At 43.7% G+C, this 21,568-nt stretch overlaps 1 protein-coding gene across 1 annotated transcript in view; it reads left to right on the top strand.

The window, feature by feature from the left end:
• The first annotated feature begins 14,029 nt into the window (after nt 1-14,029).
• The window catches only part of LOC120049624 (regulator of G-protein signaling 12-like), a 54,238-nt gene continuing 46,699 nt past the window's right edge, over nt 14,030-21,568 (top strand). The window contains exon 1 of the mRNA XM_038995936.1: nt 14,030-14,267. Coding sequence (XP_038851864.1) covers nt 14,241-14,267 — 27 coding nt within the window. The 5' untranslated portion in view covers nt 14,030-14,240. The remainder of the gene's footprint in view (nt 14,268-21,568) is intronic.

Here is a 21,568-nt window from a genome sequence, read left to right as displayed (position 1 = left end):
TGATGGGGAAAGGCATTGCCATGCCCTCTTCATGACTGTGTTGGTGTGTGTGGACCATGATAGATCCTTAGTGATGTGGACACAGAGCAACTTGAAGCTCTCGACCCGCTCCACTACAGCCCCGTCGATGTGAATGAGGGCATTCGGCCCTCCGTTTCCTGTAGTCCACGATTAGCTCCTTTGTCTTGCTGATTTTTGGCTGCCATGGCGATGCCCCCATAGGGTGACAATGCCCCCATCCACATGGCACAAGTGGTCATTGAATGGTTTGATAAGCATGAAAACGATGTAAACCATATACAATGGCTATCTTAGTTACCAGATCTCAACCCAATTGAACACTTATGGGAGATTCTGGGGCGGTGCTTGAGAGTGTTTCCCACCACCATCGACAAAACACCAAAAGTATGGAATTTCTTTTGGAAGCAACTAGTGATGCGCGGGTTGACTCATAACCCGTAGTCCCCGCGGTTATATGTGCGGGGTGGGCGGGTTACGGGTCATTTAATATTGTGAATAATGAGATGCATTAAAATCCATAAATGGGTAGAATAAAGAGAAAACAATGCATTAAATAAATAAATTCTTGTGCAATTCATGTCTATATGCTAGATTGAGGTTTTTCCTTTCGTTCTTTTTATCTGATGTTAGTGTGTAGCCTAAGCTTTAGGGCCTGACTAGCGTGCAAAATACATGCCATTTGTCAAATAATTTTTTTACTTGTTAAGTTAATGTCAATCTACTGAGACAAAAAGGACAATGTCGGTGTTTAATTCAAAAAGAGAAAAGCTTTGAAATAGAGAGTTGAAAATAAATAGAAGGGAGGGCCAGAACAGTAGTTTAATGTTTGGAAAAGATTTGGTTAAAGAGGATGATAGCAGTGTTATGTGTAATGATTGTGAGGTGCTATGGAAATTCGACAGTCGCAAGACAGGGACTTCAAAATGTCACTTCAAGGGAACTGTACTCTTCAGATGGGTTAAAAGTATTTGATGGTCATGTTGTTGTAAGGATTCAACAGAGCCACATCCAGTCTGCTCCTGAACTCTGGACACTGACTGTAGGTCTATAACCTCTCACATAGCTTAATATAGTGTTAACCTCTGCAGAATTAGGCATTGCTTGCAGTAAAATTATACACCAAATGTACGTTTTGACTCGGGAACAGAAATGTAGAAATATTATTTATTTATTTTCGCATCATGACAGAATTACAGACGGTCCCTAACGGCGTGTTCAAAGTGCTGTCTTTATCAGCATCATAAAAGCTGATTGTATTTCAACCACATAAAATATACATTCAAGCCAAACTGAAATCTTATCAAAAACATGTTGGGTCGTTTTAACAGCTTCTAATTTTCCTCAAAACCAAACTGATGTCATTTGGAAATTTTGCACAACATTTTTCGTTATTGCATATTCTCTGCTGTCCCTAAAAGTCTTTGCTGCTTGAGAGAAGCAGAGATAAAAGCGAAAACAAACTTTACCGATGTCAACTAGATTTAAGCATTCATTCTATTGTTTTATGACATTCTGGTGAGCAAGGGTTTGTTTAGTCTTCTAGGGCAACAAGTATTGACAGAAGAGAAGCTGCATCTATCTAATTACTAATCTAATTACTCAAAGTTCACTTTATCACATACTGTGTAGAAGGCCGGTTGCAGATGGGTTATTAGCAGTTGCGGGCGGGTGAACAAACGGCTGACCCACGCATCACAAGGTCCAACGCCCTATTAAGACACTTTATGATGGTGTTTCCTTTATGTTGGCAGTTACCTGTATACTGTATACTCAATATGTTTCCTGTTGACACAGAAGTAAAGGTGCATTCTAAACTTTTGGAAAAATCCTCAAAGCATATTAAAGTACTTTGAAAAGCCAATACAGAAAGTTAACCTTTTATAATATGTTTCTCCTGTGGCTACGCTATTGCATGCATGAGTACAGTAGATAAAGATGGATGTGTTCCATGGAAAATCAGGCATGTGGCAAAACAGAATCTTTGCACAAATTGAGAGAATCCTCCTCTACCATCTGATGCATTTTTTATTTCCGCTCTTCTTTCCGGTACAGAGAGCAGATTACCCGAGTCAGATGATAGGGGAAAATATTACGCTGTTTATCGTTGTGTTTGTCTCTCGCTGTTTATCCAAGCAAAAGTTATTATCCTGTGTGCATACACTGAATGAATAATGTGTCTGTCTGAAATGTCCTCTGTTCTGAAAATAAGTTTTGCACAGGAAGCTAAAGCAAATTACAGGATAGAGCACATGTGATACCATGGTAATTACCGGCAATTCTTTATTCCAGCTCAGACATTAGGCTGGGCTTTCACCCATCATTATAATAGCAGGGCTGCTGGCGAAATGTGTTTCTCATGCTCCTTTAGTGTAGCAGTGAAACGGTGAGATTAAGGTGCAGATGAAAGGGGAGGAGTTGAGTTTGATGGAGGCTTTTGAGGTAAAGTAGGTGAAAATCTATTTTTTCACTACCTCAGCCCAACTGGTGTCTGCAAAATCGTCAACATTGTGCAGAACTGAGACTAATGGGCCGTGTGTGTGTGTGGCCAATCCGTTATTTTTGTACAATCTGTTGGCCAGTCACAGTTATGTTGTCGGACAGGAAGGGAGTTGCGTGTCAGGACCCTTGTTTATTTAAGGACACGCCATATGGCCTGAAGGTCATGGCAGGAAGAACATCTGTCATCATCTTGGTTGGTTTACATCATCTTGGTTTAATTGCCCAGTGAGATAGTCCCTTATCACTCGCAAATCTCTCCAAAACGACAAGCTTGTACAGTGTATAGGGATATGCCTATTTTGTATGGAAGTGTATTCCAGACAAAGGGATGATCACCATTGACAAGTTTACTTTACTAATCCCTAATGCTTACATCATGTTAAAGGTGTTATGTCATGTTTATGATGGTGTTATGTAGGCTCATGACCCATAGCTAAGTATGACAGAAACCATGATAGGATCAGTGGTCCATGTAGTAGTGTGATGTTTTGGCAGACAGTCATTATCCCTTTCCTGCAGTCAAATGACCTTGTGGCCCCATGGGTGGAGTGTTAATAATATTTTTCATAATTATTCAACATTTAAAAAAATATATGTCGAACAGTTTTGTTATATTTCAGTCTTCTGTGATGTATATGAAGTATCAAAATTTAATACATTTCAACTCTATATCTGCATGGTACAGGTGTCTTATTTTTTTTAAGCCCATAACCATGTGTGTGAGGTGTGTACTTTTGTTTCAAAGTAGATTTGTTTAAGACTACTAAGAAATACTCAGTGTGACCCTGATTTAGCCCACTGCAGTAAAAGGTTCTCTCTGTTCTCTCTTCTCCCCATGAAAGGGCTCCAAGTTCTGGGGCATTGGCGCCGGCCGCTCCTCTGGCCGTCGCTCCTTTGGACACTCCAAGAGGCTCAGCCTGGCACGATCACTGGACGACCTGGAGGTAGGCCCCATGTCCAGTACAGTATTTATAACTGCTGTCATATCGTTTAAAACCTAGCACCATCCTACTCGGTTTGCCTGGTATTAACCCCATTTGTGTTTCTGGAATTGGAGTTTTTTGAATTAGAGTAAAATATCTGGTGTTCAATCAACTTAATTCAATAAAACTCTGTTCTGGCTTATTGTAACATTGTAAAATGGCCCATCTTTTATGGGAACTGCATTTTGAGGGCATGCTGCTCGCTTATATGCGGAGGAGTTGGTCAGCTTGACTAATTTGGACATTCAGCCGAACCTCCCTCCCCCGTTCTGCTCCAGTTTCCACTCTTTTTGAACCTTTCATTTCTGTTTGCCTTCAACTCTCATATTTGGTGCCACACTTACGGCGAGGGTGGCTCACAAAGTGGTCTTTGTGTGGGCTCTAGGCATGGGCCCTGTTGGTTTGGCCTTGTTAACGAGCAGCCTGAGGCATGGGCCTTGTTGGTATGGCCTTGCTAACGAACAGTGCTACTAAATGACGTTCCCACATTTCTCCCCTATTAGCATTGCTCAGGGATTCTACAGCCCCTTGCTATCACACATATACACACGCACACATGCACACAGACACCCTAAACAGTAGTGTCAAAAGCTTGAGGCATCTGATTCTCTGTTTAAGTTCAATAGGGTTTTCAACAAGTCTCTTTGGAACATAAACCTCTATCTTATATAAAATGGCGCCGACAGAGATGGTCGCCTCGCTTCGCGTTCTTAGGAAACTATGTGTCACGGCCGTCGTAGGGAGGAGACCAAGGCGCAGCGTGGTATTCGTACATTCTCTTTATTTTAAGAATGAACACTGAACAAAACGGACCATGAAGCTATACAAAGAGTGCTAACAGGCAACTATACATAGACAAGAACCCACAAAACCAAAAGGGAAAATGGCAACCTAAATATGATCCCCAATCAGAGACAACGATAAACAGCTGCCTCTGATTGGGAACCAATTCAGGCCACCATAGACCTACATATACCTAGACTACCAAAACCCCTAGACATACAAAAAACCCTAGACAAGACAAAACAAGCATACCCACCCTCGTCACACTCTGACCTAACCAAAATAATAAAGAAAACATAGATAACTAATGTCAGAGCGTGACACTATGCAGTATTTTGTTTTTTTATGTATTATTTCTTACATTGTTACCCCAGGAAATCTGAAGTTTTATTACATACAGCCGGGAAGAACTATTGGATATAAGAGAAACGTCAACTTACCAACATTACGACCAGGAATACTACTTTCCCGGAACGGATCCTCTGTTCAGACCACCACCCAGGACAATGGATCTGATCCCAGTAGCCAACCCAAAATAACGTCGCCACAGAAGGGGCAGACGGAGCGGCCTTCAGGTCAGGCTCCGTAGACGTGTACATCGCTCACCGCTCCCGATTATACTACTCGCCAATGTCCAGTCTCTAGACAACAAGGTAGACGAAATTCGTGCAAGGGTTGCCTTCCAGAGAGTTGCCAATGTCCAGTCTCTAGACAACAAGGTAGACGAAATTCGTGCAAGGGTTGCCTTCCAGAGAGTTGCCTTCTGTTTCACGGAAACATGGCTCTCTCGGGATATGTTGTCGGAATTGGTTCAGCCACTGGGCTTCTCCATGCATCGCGCCGACAGAGATAAACATCTCTCTGGGAAGAGGAAGGGCGGGGGTGTATGCTTTATGATTAACGACTCATGGTGTAATCATAACAACATACTGGAACACAAGTCCTTCTGCTCACCCGACCTAGAATTCCTTACAATCAAATGGAGGCCATTTTACCTACCAAGAGAATTCTCGTCAGTTATAGTCACAGCTGTGTACATTCCCCCTCAAGCGAACACCAAGACGGCCCTCAAAGAACTTCACTGGACTCTATGTAAACTGGAAACTATATATCCGGAGACTGCATTTAATGTAGCTGGGGATTTTAACAAAGCAAATATGAGAACAAGGCTACCTAAATTCTATCAGCATATTGATTGCACGACTCGCAGGGCTAATACTCTCGACCACTGTTACTCTAACTTCCACGATGCATACAAAGCCCTCCCCCGCCCTCCCTTCAGCAAATCCGACCATGACGGCATCTTGCTCGTTCCGTCTTATAGGCAGAAACTCAAACAGGATGTACCAGTGACGAGAAACATTCAATGCTGGCCTAACCAATCGGAAGCCACGCTTCAAGATTGTTTTGATCACGCGGACTGGAATATGTCAGCCTCAGAGAACAACATTGACCTATACGCTGACTCTGTGAGTGCGTTTATAAAGAAGTGCATTGGAGATGTTGTACCTACTGTCAATATTAAAACCTACCCTAACCAGAAAGCGTGGATGGCGGCATTCGCGCAAAACTGAAAGCGATATCCACCTCATTTAACCATGGAAAGAGGTCTGGAAATATGGCTGAATATAAACAGTGTAGTTATTCCCTCCGCAAGGCAATCAACTAAGCAAAATGCCGCTACAGGGACAAGGTGGAGTTGCAATTCAACGGCTCAGACACGAGACGTATGTGGCAGGGTCTACAGGAAATCACGGACAACAAAAACAGCCACGTCACGGACACTGCCGTCACGCTTCCAGACAAACTAAACACCTTCTTTGTCCACTTTGAGGATAATACAGTGCCACCGTCGCGGCTCGCTAACAAAGACTGCTTCTCCCCCCTCTCCTTCTCCGTGGCTGACGTGAAACATTTAAACTTGTTAACCCTCGCAAGGCTGCTGGCCCAGATGGCATCCCTAGCCGTGTCCTCAGAGCATGCGCAGACCAGCTGGCGAGTGTGTTTACGGACATATTCAATCGCTCCCTATTCCAGTCTGTTGTTCCCACATGCTTCAAGATGGCTACCATTGTTCTTGTACCCAAGAAGGAAAAGATAACTGAACTAAAGGACTACCGCCCCGTAGTACTCACTTATGTCATCATGAAGTGCTTTAAGAAGCTAGTCAAGGATCATATCACCGCCACCTTACAGGTCCACAGATGACGCAATCGCCATCACACTGCACACTGCCTTATCCCATCTGGACAAAAATAATACCTATGTAAGAATGCTGCTCATTGACTACAGCTCAGCATTCAACACCATAGTACCCTCCAAGCTCACCATCAAGCTGGAGGCCCTGGGTCTCAACCCCGCCCTGTGCAACTGGGTCCTGGACTTTCTGATGGGCCGCCCCCAGGTGTTGAAGGTAGGAAACAACATCTCCACTTCGCTGACCCTCAACACTGGGGCCCCACAAGGGTGTGTGCTCAGCCCTCTCCTGTACTCCCTGTTCACCCACGACTGCGTGGCCATGCACATCTTCAACTCAATCATCAAGTTTGCAGACGACACAGCAGTAGTGGGCCTGATCACCAACAACGACGAGACAGCCTACAGGCAGGAGGTGAGGGCACTCGGAGTGTGGTGTCAGGAAAACAACCTTTCATCAACGTCAACAAAACAAAGAAGATGATCGGGGACTTCAGGAAACAGCAGAGGGCGCACCCCCCTATCCACATCGAAGGGACAGCAGTGGAGAAGGTGGAAAGTTAAGTTCCTGGGCATACACATCACAGACAAACTGAAAGGGTCCACCCACACAGACAGTGTGGTGAAGAAGGCGCAACAGCCTTCTTCAGGCTGCTGACAAACTTTTACAGATGCACAATCGAGGGCATCCTGTCGTGCTGTATCACTGCCTGGTGCGGCAACTGCACCTCCCTCAACCGCAAGGCTCTCCAGAGGGTGGTGCGGTCTGCACAATGCATCACCGGGGGAAAACTACCTGCCCTCCATGACACCTACAGCACCCGATGTCACAGGGAGGCCAAAAAGATCATCATGGACAACAACCACCCGAGCCACTGCATGTTCACACCGCTATCATCCAGAAGGCGAGGTCAGTACAGGTGCATCAAAGCTGAGACCGAGAGATTGAAAAACAGCTTCTATCTCAAGGCCGTTAGACTGCTAAACAGCAATCCCTAACTCAGAGATGCTGCTGCCTACATTGAGACCCAATCACTGGACACTTTAATAAATGGATCACTAGTCCCTTTAAACAGTGCCACTTGAAATAATGCCACTTTAAAAATGATTACATATCTTACATTACTCATATCACATGTATATACTGTATTTTATACCATCTACTGCACCTTGCCTATGCTGCTCGGCCATCGCTCATCCATATACTTATATGTACATATTCTCATTCACCCATTTAGATTTGTGTGTATTAGGTAGTTGTTGGGGAATTGTTAGATTACTTGTTAGATATTACTGCACTGTCGGAACTAGAAGCACAAGCATTTCGCTACACTCGCATTAACATCTGCTAACCATGTGTATGTGACCAATAACATTTGATTTGATTTGTACAGAACAGCTTCACACAATGTAAAGTACATTTCTTATGTCTGACCTAATTGGTTTTGACATTTTGTTTTGCTCACTTTTGCGTTTAACTTCGAAGGAGTGGGCGGAAGACTCAACTTCAAAGCCTTCTGTCAGCACAGCGGCTGAATCACTCTTACCTCAACATGGCTGTTCATTAGTACTACACAGCAATAGGATGTTATGACTTAACGGTTTCTGCTTTTTCTGTCTGAGGGATTTCTGAGTCACTGGTACTGCAGAGGAGTGAAGATAAGATAATGGTATTGTCAGTCAGTGTGTGAATCCTGAACCGGGAACTCTATATATATAGATTTGCTCCACTTCACCGTTTTCGAACGCTAGAGCGATGTCATTGGTTAAAGCCATCTCAAATTCTTTCAAGTACACTAGGGCCTTGCAGCCTCTTCAGGGTCAAGTAAACTAGGGCCTTGCAGCCTCTTCAGGGTCAACAGCTACTGTGACGGCTATGGAGAGAGACGGGACATTTGACGTGTTGCAAGTGTCTGTGAGGTCAATAAAACGAGCTACAGCTTTCATACATTATGTTAGCATTAGCTATGATCTCTGTCTACAGAGCCTGCTAACTGCACATGCTGGGTGTAAACAACTGAATTATAGGATCCTAAAAAAAAGGTCTGCTATAGGCCTACACAAAGAAAACCTGCTACCTAGTAATGAACTACTTATAGCTCTAATCCAACAGAATAAATTGGATACAAAACGTTATTGTCCACACAACGAGGAAATTTACCCTGGGCTTCACATAAATTACATTTCTAGATACAAAACATATTGCAATACTAGGAATACTTTGTCATCAAAAGCATTTCAGTTGACATGTAGAACTATTATAGAGAGAAAAATGAACATTGGGCTAAGGTCAGCTCGTATTGAATTAAATAATAACAAATTTTGATGTCTCTTTTATAATTGGGCTTTCAGGGTAGTAGCTCATCCTACTGTTTGATCCTCTCTATGACGCAAACTGTAATTCTCTCAGAAATAGTTTTGGCCTAGCAAAACAAAAGGCTATATTTGGGTTGCCACAGACTGAATGGGAATCCCCGTTCAAATTGGGAACAGCAAGTAAGAGTAGTAGGATTTCCTCAAGTGTTTCCTGGAACATTAAGACTTGGGTGTATTCCACCAGCTAAATAGTATTTTGGTCAGCGGGTGGCTGCAGAGCAGAGTGGGGCTAAGGGAATTTTAACATAGTCCGGGAAGGGAATCCTGCCTTTACTGTATAGCATTTTCCTCAAGCTGTACTTTTCCAAGTTATGAAATGGTGGAGTTAATAATTAAAGGCCCAGTGAAGTCAAAAACATGATTTGTCATGTGTTTTATATATATTTCCACACTATGAGGTTAGAATAATACTGTGAAATTGTGAAAATTATGATAATACCGTTTTAGTGTAAGAGCTGTTTGAAATGACTGGCTGAAATGTTTTGTTGGGATGAAGTTTTGGCCTGCCTTGTGACATTAGTTAACCAATATCAAATCAAATCAAATGTATTTATATAGCCCTTCGTACATCAGCTGATATCTCAAAGTGTTGTACAGAAACCCAGCTTAAAACCCCAAACAGCAAGCAATGCAGGTGTAGAAGCACGGTGGCTAGGAAAAACTCCCTAGAAAGGCCAAAACCTAGGAAGAAACCTAGAGAGGAACCAGGCTATGAGGGGTGGACAGTCCTCTTCTGGCTGTGCTGGGTGGAGATTATAACAGAACATGGCCAAGATGTTCAAATGTTCATAAATGACCAACATGGTCAAATAATAATAATCACAGTAGTTGTCGAGGGTGCAGCAAGTCAGCACCTCAGGAGTAAATGTCAGTTGGCTTTTCATAGCCGATCATTAAGAGTATCTCTACCGCTCCTGCGGTCTCTAGAGAGTTGAAAACAGCAGGTCTGGGACAGGTAGCACGTCCGGTGAACAGGTCAGGGTTCCATAGCCGCAGGCAGAACAGTTGAAACTGGAGCAGCAGCACGGCCAGGTGGACTGGGGACAGCAAGGAGTCATCATGCCAGGTCGTCCTGAGGCATGGTCCTAGGGCTCAGGTCCTCCGAGAGAGAGAGAAAGAAAGAGAGAAAGAGAGAATTAGAGAGAGCATACTTAAATTCACACAGGACACCGGATAAGACAGGAGAAGTACTCCAGATATAACAAACTGACCCTAGCCCCCCGACACATAAACTACTGCAGCATAAATACTGGAGGCTGAGACAGGAGGGGTCAGGAGACACTGTGGCCCCATCCGATGATACCCCTGGACAGGGCCAAACAGGAAGGATATAACCCCACCCACTTTGCCAAAGCACAGCCCCCACACCACTAGAGGGATATCTTCAACCACCAACTTACCATCCTGAGACAAGGCCGAGTATAGCCCACAAAGATCTCCGCCACGGCACAACCCAAGTGGGGGCGCCAACCCAGACAGGAAGATCACGTCAGTGACTCAACCCACTCAAGTGACGCACCCCTCCTAGGGACGGCATGAAAGAGCACCAGTAAGCCAGTGACTCAGCCCCTGTAATAGGGTTAGAGGCAGAGAATCCCAGTGGAGAGAGGGGAACCGGCCAGGCAGAGACAGCAAGGGCGGTTCGTTGCTCCAGAGCCTTTTCGTAGACTACACTCAATCATATGACCCACTGAAGAGATAAGTCTTCGTTAAAGACTTAAAGGTTGAGACCGAGTCTGTGTCTCTCACATGGGTAGGCAGACCATTCCATAAAAATTGAGATCTATAGGAGAAAGCCCTGCCTCCAGCTGTTTGCTTAGAAATTCTAGGGACAATTAGGAGGCCTGCATCTTGTGACCGTAGCGTACGTGTAGGTATGTACGGCAGGACCAACTCGGAAAGATAGGTAGGAGCAAGCCCATGTAACGCTTTGTAGGTTAACAGTAAAACCTTGAAATCAGCCCTTGCCTTAACAGGAAGCCAGTGTAGGGAGGCTAGCACTGGAGTAATATGATCAAATTTTTGGGTTCTAGTTAGGATTCTAGCAGCCGTATTTAGCACTAACTGAAGTTTATTTAGTGCTTTATCCGGGTAGCCGGAAAGTAGAGCATTGCAGTAGTCTAACCTAGAAGTAACAAAAGCATGGATAAATTTTTCTGCATCATTTTTGGATAGAACATTTGATTTTTGCAATGTTACGTAGATGGAAAAAAGCTTTCCTTGAAACAGTCTTGATATGTTCGTCAAAAGAGAGATCAGGGTCCAGAGTAACGCCGAGGTCCTTCACAGTTTTATTTGAGATGACTTTACAACCATCAAGATTAATTGTCAGATTCAACAGAAGATCTCTTTGTTTCTTGGGACCTAGAACAAGCATCTCTGTTTTGTCCGAGTTTAAAAGTAGAAAGTTTTCAGCCATCCACTTCCTTATGTCTGAAACACAGGCTTCTAGCGAGGGCAATTTTGGGGCTTCACCATGTTTCATTGAAATGTACAGCTGTGTGTCATCCGCATAGCAGTGAAAGTTAACATTATGTTTTCGAATGACATCCCCAAGAGGTAAAATATATAGTGAAAACAATAGTGGTCCTAAAACGGAACCTTGAGGAACACCGAAATGTACAGTTGATTTGTCAGAGGACAAACCATTCACAGAGACAAACTGATATCTTTCTGACAGAGAAGATCTAAACCAGGCCAGAACTTGTCCGTGTAGACCAATTTGGGTTTCCAATCTTTCCAAAAGAATGTGTTGATCGATGGTATCAAAGGCAGCACTAAGGTCTAGTAGCACGAGGACAGATGCAGAGCCTCGGTCTGACGCCATTAAAAGGTAATTTACCACCTTCACAAGTGCAGTCTCAGATGGGGTCTAAAACCAGACTGAAGCATTTCGTATACATTGTTTGTCTTCAGGAAGGCAGTGAGTTGCTGCGCAACAGCTTTTTCTAAACTTTTTGAGAGGAATGGAAGATTCGATATAGGCCGATAGTTTTTTATATTTTCTGGGTCACGGTTTGGCTTTTTCAAGAGAGGCTTTATTACTGCCACTTTTAGTGAGTTTGGTACACATCCGGTGGATAGAGAGCCGTTTATTATGTTCAACATAGGATATGCAAGAGTTCCAAACCTCTTTGCTAGTTTTCAGTTTTCCCCTCCCCACACAGACCATTCCCAGACAGTCCTAGCAAAATTCTTGCTTGAGAAATTGCTCTTTGCTAAGAAGCTATTTTTTGTTTATTTTTGACCATTTAAATGAAAAATAATCAAATAATCACACAAGGTAATAATTGTTTCCCAGAAATGATTTGATATTAAGATTAAAACAGCTGCATTGGACCTTTTAAGGGTTTCTTAGGAATTGCTGGTCCTCTGGGAGTTTTTTTGTTGCTGCAAAACAGCTGTTCTGTAAGCACGTCTGTGGTCTGATAAGAACTTAACAGTGGCGTATTTGCACATTTATCATTGTGCAGTCATCATTTCAGCCACCCTGAAACCATGACAAAGTGAGTGCAATTTACCCATGCTGCTTTAAGTCATGGTATACATTCCAGGTAATTACTATGAGGTTTTCTTCTAATGGTGGCCAAAGGCAATTAGATCCTCATCTATGGCTGTCGCCCACCCCTGGTTTCCACTTCAAGGGCTCATCACCCCAAGGGCTCAGCATCACCATCCTTGCTAAACCAGACACCATTGTTTCACCGGAGAACGGCATTCAGTCAAGTTTAACTACGCTATAACAACTTCACATGATCATCAGTCAAAGATCAATGAGCCACGCCGCAAGGCTCAGTACGGGAAGGAAACATGAATATGTATGCACTCACTACTGTATGTCTGCTAAATTAGTCAATGTAGAGCAACAGAAACACATCATCTGCTCTTTCTTGATAAGGAAAGTGAGAGCCTCCATTTGGCAGGCATCCTGTAAAGACAATATATGGAATGACAAACTGGTGCATGTATTGCATGCTACATCAAAGGAGTTTTACACCCACAAAGTAAGATTCCCTATGTTCCTCACCATATAAATAGAAAGTGTCATCGTATCTCAGCCTCTCCAGATTACTAGCGTGCATCACGTTGGAATATCCCATTATACAGGGATTGGAAGGTGTTTTGTTTAGAGTGTTTTTCCTACCCTCATGATTCCTCAGTCCTGTCCTCGACTCCCTAGAATGTTATTGAGCCCATTTCTCACGCTGTGGCAATCCAAAATGTGATAAGCTGCCACTGGTCACTGCACACATCTCTACATGAGCGGACAACGTGGGCCCCTGGGAGACCCTTCCCGCAGCGCTGTGGTGAGACCCCTGCTTGTGGATAACCTCTCACCGCTTGACGCTACGGAAGCTGCAAGCACATGCGGCGGCTCTGTTGCTTTTTCCGTGGTTAGTCGTGTGCGTCAGAACCGTGGCAACAGGGGTCAGGAATCAGTAAACACTGTTATATTTGACCTCGCAGAGCCTCTGACATGTAGCTACGCCAGACTGTCCTCTCGGCTAGCCTAATCTGCTGTTTTCTGTCTGTTTCGCTTGTCCTGGTTGCCATTTGGTCTCAGCAGAGGAGCTGTGATGATCAGCGGTTGATGTATTTTGTGTGTGTGTGGAGATTACGCGATAGGAGCGTCTCGCTGCACGCTGGGGCTTTGTTGTTTGGGAACTTTGTATCTCTTCTATTTATTTTTCAGCACACTTGTCAAAGCCCCGCCGGCCCCCTCCCACGCCAATTCCTTCCTCATCTCAGACTTTAATTTCTGACTTAAATCAGATGCTTTGCACACTGAATGATAAGTGTGTGTGTGTGTGTTTGGAGTTGTGGTCTATGTGTACAAATAATACATTACAAATAGTGTGAAGAAATGCTTGTGAGTGTATGCTATTTTGTGTACCTATGTGTGTGTCAAGAGTTGATGGCCCTCCCTTATCCGTGAGTCTAAGGTTTTGCGTTCCCTCACACATCATAGGCTGGATAACAAAGCTTGGTTTGCCTGCCTGAGGCTAAGAGATCCACTTTGTGGGCGTAGCAGGAACTGTGAGGAGGAATGAAGACAGAGGGAGAGAAACATAAATGGAAAGGGAAGGATGATAGAGTGGGTAGAGGGAAAGTGAGAGAGGGAGGGAGGTAGGTAGGGAGTGAGAGAGGGAGGGAGAGAGGAAGCAAGGCACAGTAGCAGCAGGGGGAGGGTGTTTGAACTCTCAGTAGCTGTCAGGATCTTGGACTGCCGCTCTCCGCCTGAGCTTAGCTCTCCCTGGCTGCATACACACACACACACACCGCGGAGTGAGCCGACGAATGGACTTGTTTCCACACACCGGGCGTGTGGAGCTGCAGCAGCACTGAAGACAAGCCAAACACAAGCTGCACACAGCGCCATACATGGAGCAAACTTTAACTCTCAACTCTGTAAGTATTCTCATCAAACTCATTGAGCGTCTCTCTCTCTCTTCTTTCTCTCATAGTTCATGCTTATCTCTGTGCTGTGGTGTCTTCCTGCATCTCCCTGACAGTTTTCTTGCCTTCTTTGGGCTCTTTGTAACTCATATTTGACTGTTTAAGTGCCTCACAGTGGTTAGCTTGTGTGTTCCTTCAGAGGAATGTTTTGGTCAGCTCCAGCCTCTAACAGAGCTTGCATGTGTGTGTGGCTATGTGACACACTGTGCAGTTCTATACAGCGATACTGTCCTGCTTCCTGAATACTGGGACCGGGGACACAAACTGAATTTAAATCAGGCATCATACTAAAAGGGTTTTGTGAAGTGATGAGTGATTTTTCTCATCGTCGACTCTCATCAAGTGTTCTTTATGAACTGTTGACTGAGCGGCGCTGTGTTTGGAGTCCCTTGGCTAGTGACCCATTTCAAATTAATTAGTGTCGTTTGGAGGAGTGCAGCACAGTTTTGGTGTAAAGGACCCAACCGACATGGAGAAGAATTTTCTTTTTAGGGTTGCCCATAGCAGCTTGAGTTGAGGTTGAACTTGATGTGGTTGCATGTGGTTTTGCTCTGCCCCTCTCTGTTTACTGTGCACTGATTCACATCCTGCTGTTAGACAGTCAGTTATGTTTTTGTCTTAAAGGAACCAGTGGTGGCACATCTGTTTTTGGTATATGTTCTGTCTCTGGTCTATTTTTGTCTTAAAGCAACCTGTAGAAACATGTAGCCTAGGCTTAGTCTAGTTGTTTTATTCTAATCTAAATGTATGGGATCAGCTAGAGCCGTATATAGAGATACACCGTATGTATACGTCTGGATTCTGCTTGGGACATTATGATGCTGCTGCTGTGACTTGAAAGGCGGTGCAGAAATGGTGTGTTTTTGGGAGGATTAGCAGTCGAGGGAAGATCACGACACGCTTTTATCTCGCAGACGTCACAGAATGAGAGCGTCAACGTGTGGGTGGACAGTTGCTCTCACGAAATGTGTCCTCGGGCACAGCATTATGGGATGTAAAGAGCAAGTGGCCTGACATTTCCTAAATGCCTCTTCACAGCGGTGCGCTTTTTTCCCCCCTGCAGAGGTTTCATTGCGTTAAATAAGCTGCCTCTCTGCCCACAGACTGGGAAAATGGCTAGCTGCATTGGACTCCAGATTCAGTTAGCTGCAGAACTCAGAGGATGGAAACTATGTGACCAAACAGACAGATGCGACAGCGGTTGCTGACCACCTTGAGACCACAGAAGGAAAGCAGTGTCTGACCAACTGAGGTCAGAAATACAGTACTGTGTACTCCCACACTGACCATGTGGTTGGTTGGTTATTGTGCATAGTACACCCAGCTCAAAACTTAATGATGTCATCACAGTGACACCAAAACCATGACATCATTCTGTCAACATTTAGCCAACTGCCTGGTGGGAAAGGAGATGTATTAAATTAGTTGGCAACAGTCAGCTCTGTTTGTCCCATTTACCTGGTTGTGTTGAATAGCCTCCTCCTATCAGAGATATAGGCAGGCTCTGGGAATAAAGCAGTATGATTCACCTCCAAGGCCATTTACCCACCCACGCTATTTACATTCCTATTTATTTGTATTTCTTTCTACTTTTCATCCATTCCTTCATACTGCATTGTTTGCAGTACATCTCCTGCCATGGGTGTGGAAGTAAGTCAATGAAGGAAAACCATGGAACTAGGACACCGTTTCTCACGAAAGGAAACGGTTTGAACATGTCGGAGAGAGAAACTAGTACACACTTGTTTAAAAAAAAAAAAAGTTTTATTTGTCTTTAACCTCAAACCTGTGTCTGTTTCGTACGGGCGTGTATCGTGTTAGAACTAGCGTGCTAAGAGAATGCGTTTCTTCAATAATGCAGGGAATGAACGCGTTTGTTGGTATCTTTGGCCATATGTTGGCAGAGAATGTTGAGAAACAATGCCAAGGTCCTGTCTCCTTAGCACCATGGATAGAATAAACACAGATCTTTGTGAGACAAGTTCCTCCCCGACGCTATTGTGAGAGCTTTGCTAGGGCTTTGCTTTGCAAAGCCAAACACTACCCTTTTCTCCCTCGTGAGATATTTCAATAACTTAAATCTAGGACGTAGGTTTATATAATGTCTCCTTTTTGCACTCTTTTTATCCAAGCATCTTACAGTACTGCATACATACTTTTTCATATCTTGCCGCAGTGGGAATCAAATTTACAACCCTGCTGTTGCAAGCACTATGCTCTACCAACGGAGCCACACAGGACTAATGCAGTATTCTATTGTGTGACCTAGTTGCTTTCTGTTGAGCAAAACAGTAACTCCTGTGGTTTGTGCTATAAAGTACAGTACATGGTATGTGGTCATGGTATTTCCAAAGGCGCTTGAGGTGTATGTTGCCCCTAAAATGACAAATCTAGGTTCAGGTTACCCTCCCCCGTTCCCTGTAGGAGGTTATTAAAGGAAAAATGACCTGAGAACTGCCTGATATCATCACTGATGTAACATTCTAATCCCCCCAAAGGCGCAGCACACATGGGTGGGTGGATAAAAGTAGCATATAGATGTAAATACTAGGATTACTTAGCATAAGTATTTCAAATTTATTTCATTGCATTTATTTAATTGCGGGCAACAACTCTCTCTAGTAGGAAGATGTGGGTGGTTCAAAGGATGGATAGAAGATTGGCCTTTGGAAGCTAAATTGGATTAGATGACACCAGTGTGTTATAATATTTCAAGTTTATTTTTATACAGCGGAACATGTAACTCTCCCTACTCTCACCCACTCAGTCTCTGTAACAGTTTGTACATAAACACAGCAATCCTCACTGTCTCTGTCTGTTTCCCTCCAGAAACGTCTATTTTTGCCCCTCTGAGAGCTGCCCCGAACTTGTCCCCATGCCAAATACCAATGAGGACTAACTAGACGACGACATCTGTTCCCCTATGGGGACTGACTTAACCGAAACCCCCATCCCCGTTTTCTCTCCCAGTCTCCCCCAGCCAGTTAAGGTTCCCAGTATGACAGTGGTGGTCGGTGCCGTTTTAAGATGAGGGAGGACGATTCTTTTTTCATGAGCATGGCGTTATTTCTATTACAGGATATTGGATGACTGTTATTCATATTCTTTTCACCCAGCTCAATGTAACATCGATAGGTTTAGGCTACTTAACAATATACTATTATACTACATTTTCCCTATACCCATCATGAGGTTGGTACAAACTAGCCTATCAATTAAAGTTCACAACGTACACTCCAGTTCAAAAGTTTGGGGTCACTTAGAAATGTCCTTGTTTTTGAAAGAAAAGCAATTTTTGTGTCCATTAAAATAACATGTATTTGATCAGAAATGCAATGTAGACATTTTAATGTTGTAAATGACTATTGTAGCTGGAAACGGCAGATTTTTCTGGAATATCTACAGTTGAAATCGGAAGTTTACAAACACTTAGGTTGGAGTCATTAAAACTCGTTTTTCAACCACTCCCCACATTTCTTGTTAACAAACTATAGTTTTGGCAAGTCGGTTAGGACATCTACTTTGTGGATGACACAAGTAATTTTTGCAACAATTGCTTACAGACAGATTATTTCACTTATAATTCACTGTATCACAATTCCAGTGGGTCAGAAGTTTACATACATTAAGCTGACTGTGCCTTTAAACAGCTTGGAAAATTCCAGAAAATGATGTCATGGCTTTAGAAGCTTCTGAGAGGCTAATTGACATAATTTGAGTCAATTGGAGTTGTACCTGTGGATGTATTTCAAGGCCTACCTTCAAACTCAGTGCCTCTTTGCTTGACATCATGGGAAAATCAAAAGAAATCAGCCAAGACCTCAGAAATTGGAGACCTCCACAAGTCAGGTTCATCCTTGGGAGCAATTCCCAAACGCCTGAAGGTACCACGTTCATCTGTACAAACAATAGTATGCAAGTATAAACACCATGGGACCATGCAGCCGTCATACTGCTCAAGAAGGAGACGCGTTCTGTCTCTTAGAGATGAACGTACTTTGGTGCGATAAGTGCAAATCAGTCCCAGAACAGCAGCAAAGGACCTTGTGAAGATGCTGGAGGAAACAGGAACAAAAGTATCTATATCCACAGTAAAACAAGTCCTATATCGACATAACCTGAAAGGCTGCTCAGCAAGGAAGATATCACTGCTCCAAAACTGCCATAAAAAAAGCCAGACTACGGTTTGCAACTGCACATGGGGACAAAGATTGTACTTCGTGGAGAAATGTCCTCTGGTCTGAAAAATCTAACTGTTTGGCCATAATGATCATTGTTATGTTTGTAGGAAAAAGGGGGAGGCTTGCAAGCCAAAGAATACCATCCCAACCGTGAAGCACGGGAGTGGCAGTATCATGTTGTGGGGGTGCTTTGCTGCAGGAGGGACTGGTGCACTTCACAAAATAGATGGCATCATGTGGATGGAAAATTATATGGATATATTGAAGCAACATCTCAAGACATCAGTCAGGAAGTTAAAGCTTGGTTGCAAATGGGTCTTCCAAATGGACAATGACCCCAAGTATATTTCCAAAGTTGTGGCAAAATGGCTTAAGAACAACAAAGTTAAGGTATTGGAGTGGCCATCACAAAGCCCTGAGCTCAATCCTATAGAAAGTTTGTGGGCAGTACTGAAAAAGCGTGTGCGAGCAAGGAGGCCTACAAACCTGACTCAGTTACACCAGCTCTGTCAGGAGGAATGGGCCAAAATTCACCCAACTTATTGTGGGAAGCTTGTGGAAGTCTACCCAAAAGGGCTACCCTTCCACAATTGTTTGACCGAAGTTAAACAATTTAAAGGCAATGCTACAAAATACTAATTGAGTGTATGTAAACTTCTGACCCACTGGGAATGTGATAAAAGAAATACAAGCTGAAATAAGTCATTCTCTATACTATTATTCTGACATTTCACATTCTTAAAATAAAGTGGTGATCTCAACTGACCTAAGACAGGGAATTTTTACTAGGATTAAACACCAGGAATTGTGAAAAACTGAGTATTTGGCTAAAGTGTATGTAAACTTCCGACTTCAACTATACATATGTGTACAGAGGCCCATTATCAGCAACCATCACTCCTGTGTTCCAATGGCACGTTGTGTTAGCTAATCCAAGTTGATCATTTTAAAAGGCTAATTGATCATTAGAAAACCCTTTTGCAATTATGTTAGCACAGCTGAAAAGAGCCGACTCTGGGATGCTGGCCTTCTAGGCAGAATTGCTCTGTCCAGTGTCTGTGTTCTTTTGCCAATCTTAATCTGTTATTTTTGTTGGCCAGTCTGAGATATGGCTTTTTCTTTGCAACTCTGCCTACAAGGCTAGAATCTCAGAGTCGCCTCTTCACTGTTAACGTTGAGACTGGTGTTTTGCGGGTACTATTTAACCAAGCTGCCAGTTGAGGACTTTTGAGGCGTCTGTTTCTCAAACTAGAGTCAGTTAAGAACAATTTCTTATTTACAATGACGGCCTACCCCAGCCCAACCCGGACAACGCTGGGCCAATTGTGCGCTGCCCTATGGGACTCCCTATCACGGCCGGATGTGATACAGCCTGGATTCGAACCAGGGGCTGTAGTGACACCTCTTTCACTGAGATGCAGAACCTAAGACCGCTGCGCCACTCGTGAGCTTGTTGAAGCACCGTTTGCAGTGATTACAGCATCGAGTCTTCTTACAAGCTTGACACACCTGTATTTGGGGAGTTTCTCCCATTCTTCTCTGCACATCCTTTTAAGTTGGATGGGGAGCGTTGCTGCACAGCAATTTTCAAGTCTCCAGAGAGGTTTGATCGGGTTCAAGTCTGGGCTCTGGCTGGGCCACTCAAGAACATTCAGAGACTTGTCCCGAAGTCACTCCTGCGTTGTCTTGGTTGTGTGCTTAGGGTCGTTGTCCTGTTAGCAGGTGAACCTTCACCCCAGTCTGAGGTCCTGAGCGCTCTGGAGCAGGTTTTAATCAAGGATATCTCTGTACTCTGCTCCGTTCATATTTTACTCAATCGTGACTAGTCTCCCAGTCCCTGCCACTAAAAAACATCCCACAGCATGATGCTGCCACCACCATACTTCACCGTAGAGAGGGTGCCAGGTTTCCTCCAGACAGATGTGAAGCTTGGCATTCAGGCCAAAGAGTTCAATCTTGGTTTCATCAGACCAGAGAATCTTGTTTCTCATGGTCTGAGAGTCTTTAGGTGCCTTTTGGCAAACTTCAAGCGGGTTGTCATGTGCCTTTTACTGAGGAGTGGCTTCCGTCTGGCCACTCTACCATCAAGGCCTAATTGGTGGAGTGCTGCAGAGATGTTTGTCCTTCTGGAAGGTTCTCCCATCTCCACAGAGGAACTCTAGAGCTCTGTCAGAGTTACCATCGGTATCTTGGTCAACTCCCTGACTAAGGCCCTTCTCCCCCGATGGCTCAGTCTGGCCCTGGCGGCCAGCTCTAGGTAGAGTCTTGGTGGTTCTCAATTTCTTCCATTTAAGGATGATGGAGGACATTGTGTTCTTGGGGACCTTCAATGCTGCAGAAATGTTTTGGTACCCTTCCCCAGATCTGTGCCCTGACACAATCTTGTCTCGGAGCTCTACGGACAATTCTTTCGACTTCATGGCTTGGTTTTTGCTCTGATGTGTTGTGCAACTGTGGGACCTTATATAGACAGGTGTGTGCCTTTCCAAATCATGTCCAATCAATTGAATTTACCACAGGTGGACTCCAATCAAGTTGTAGAAACATCTCAAGGATGATCAATGGAAACAGGATGCACCTGTGCTCAATTTCGAGTCTCATAGCAAAGGGTCTGAATACTTATGTAAATAAGGTATTTCTGTTTTTTTTTAATTATACGTTTGCAAAAATGTTTAAAAAAACTTTGCTTTGTCATTATGGGGTATTGTGTGTAGATTGCTGAGGATTTGTATTTATTTAATCAATTTTAGAATAAGGCTGTAACGTAACAAAATGTGGAAAAAGTCAAGGGGTCTGTGTACTTTCCGAATGCACTGTCAGTGAAAGTGAGAACAAAAATTGCTAAATACAGCAATCTCTCTCTCTCTCTTTCTTGCTCCTGCTTCATTTTTGAATACATGAATTTGTTCAAAACTGTTCAACTATTGTCTTTCTCTCTCTTTGAGTCAACTACTCACCACATTTTATGCACTGCAGTACTAGCTAGCTGTAGCTTATGCTTTCAGTACTAGATAAATTCTCGGTGGGCAACATGTCAGTTCATGCTGCAAGAGCTCTGATTGGTTGGAGGAC

Source organism: Salvelinus namaycush, chromosome 6 (genome assembly GCF_016432855.1).
Source record: "Salvelinus namaycush isolate Seneca chromosome 6, SaNama_1.0, whole genome shotgun sequence".
Taxonomy (NCBI): domain Eukaryota; kingdom Metazoa; phylum Chordata; class Actinopteri; order Salmoniformes; family Salmonidae; genus Salvelinus; species Salvelinus namaycush.
This window is presented reverse-complemented; position numbering and strand designations above follow the sequence as displayed.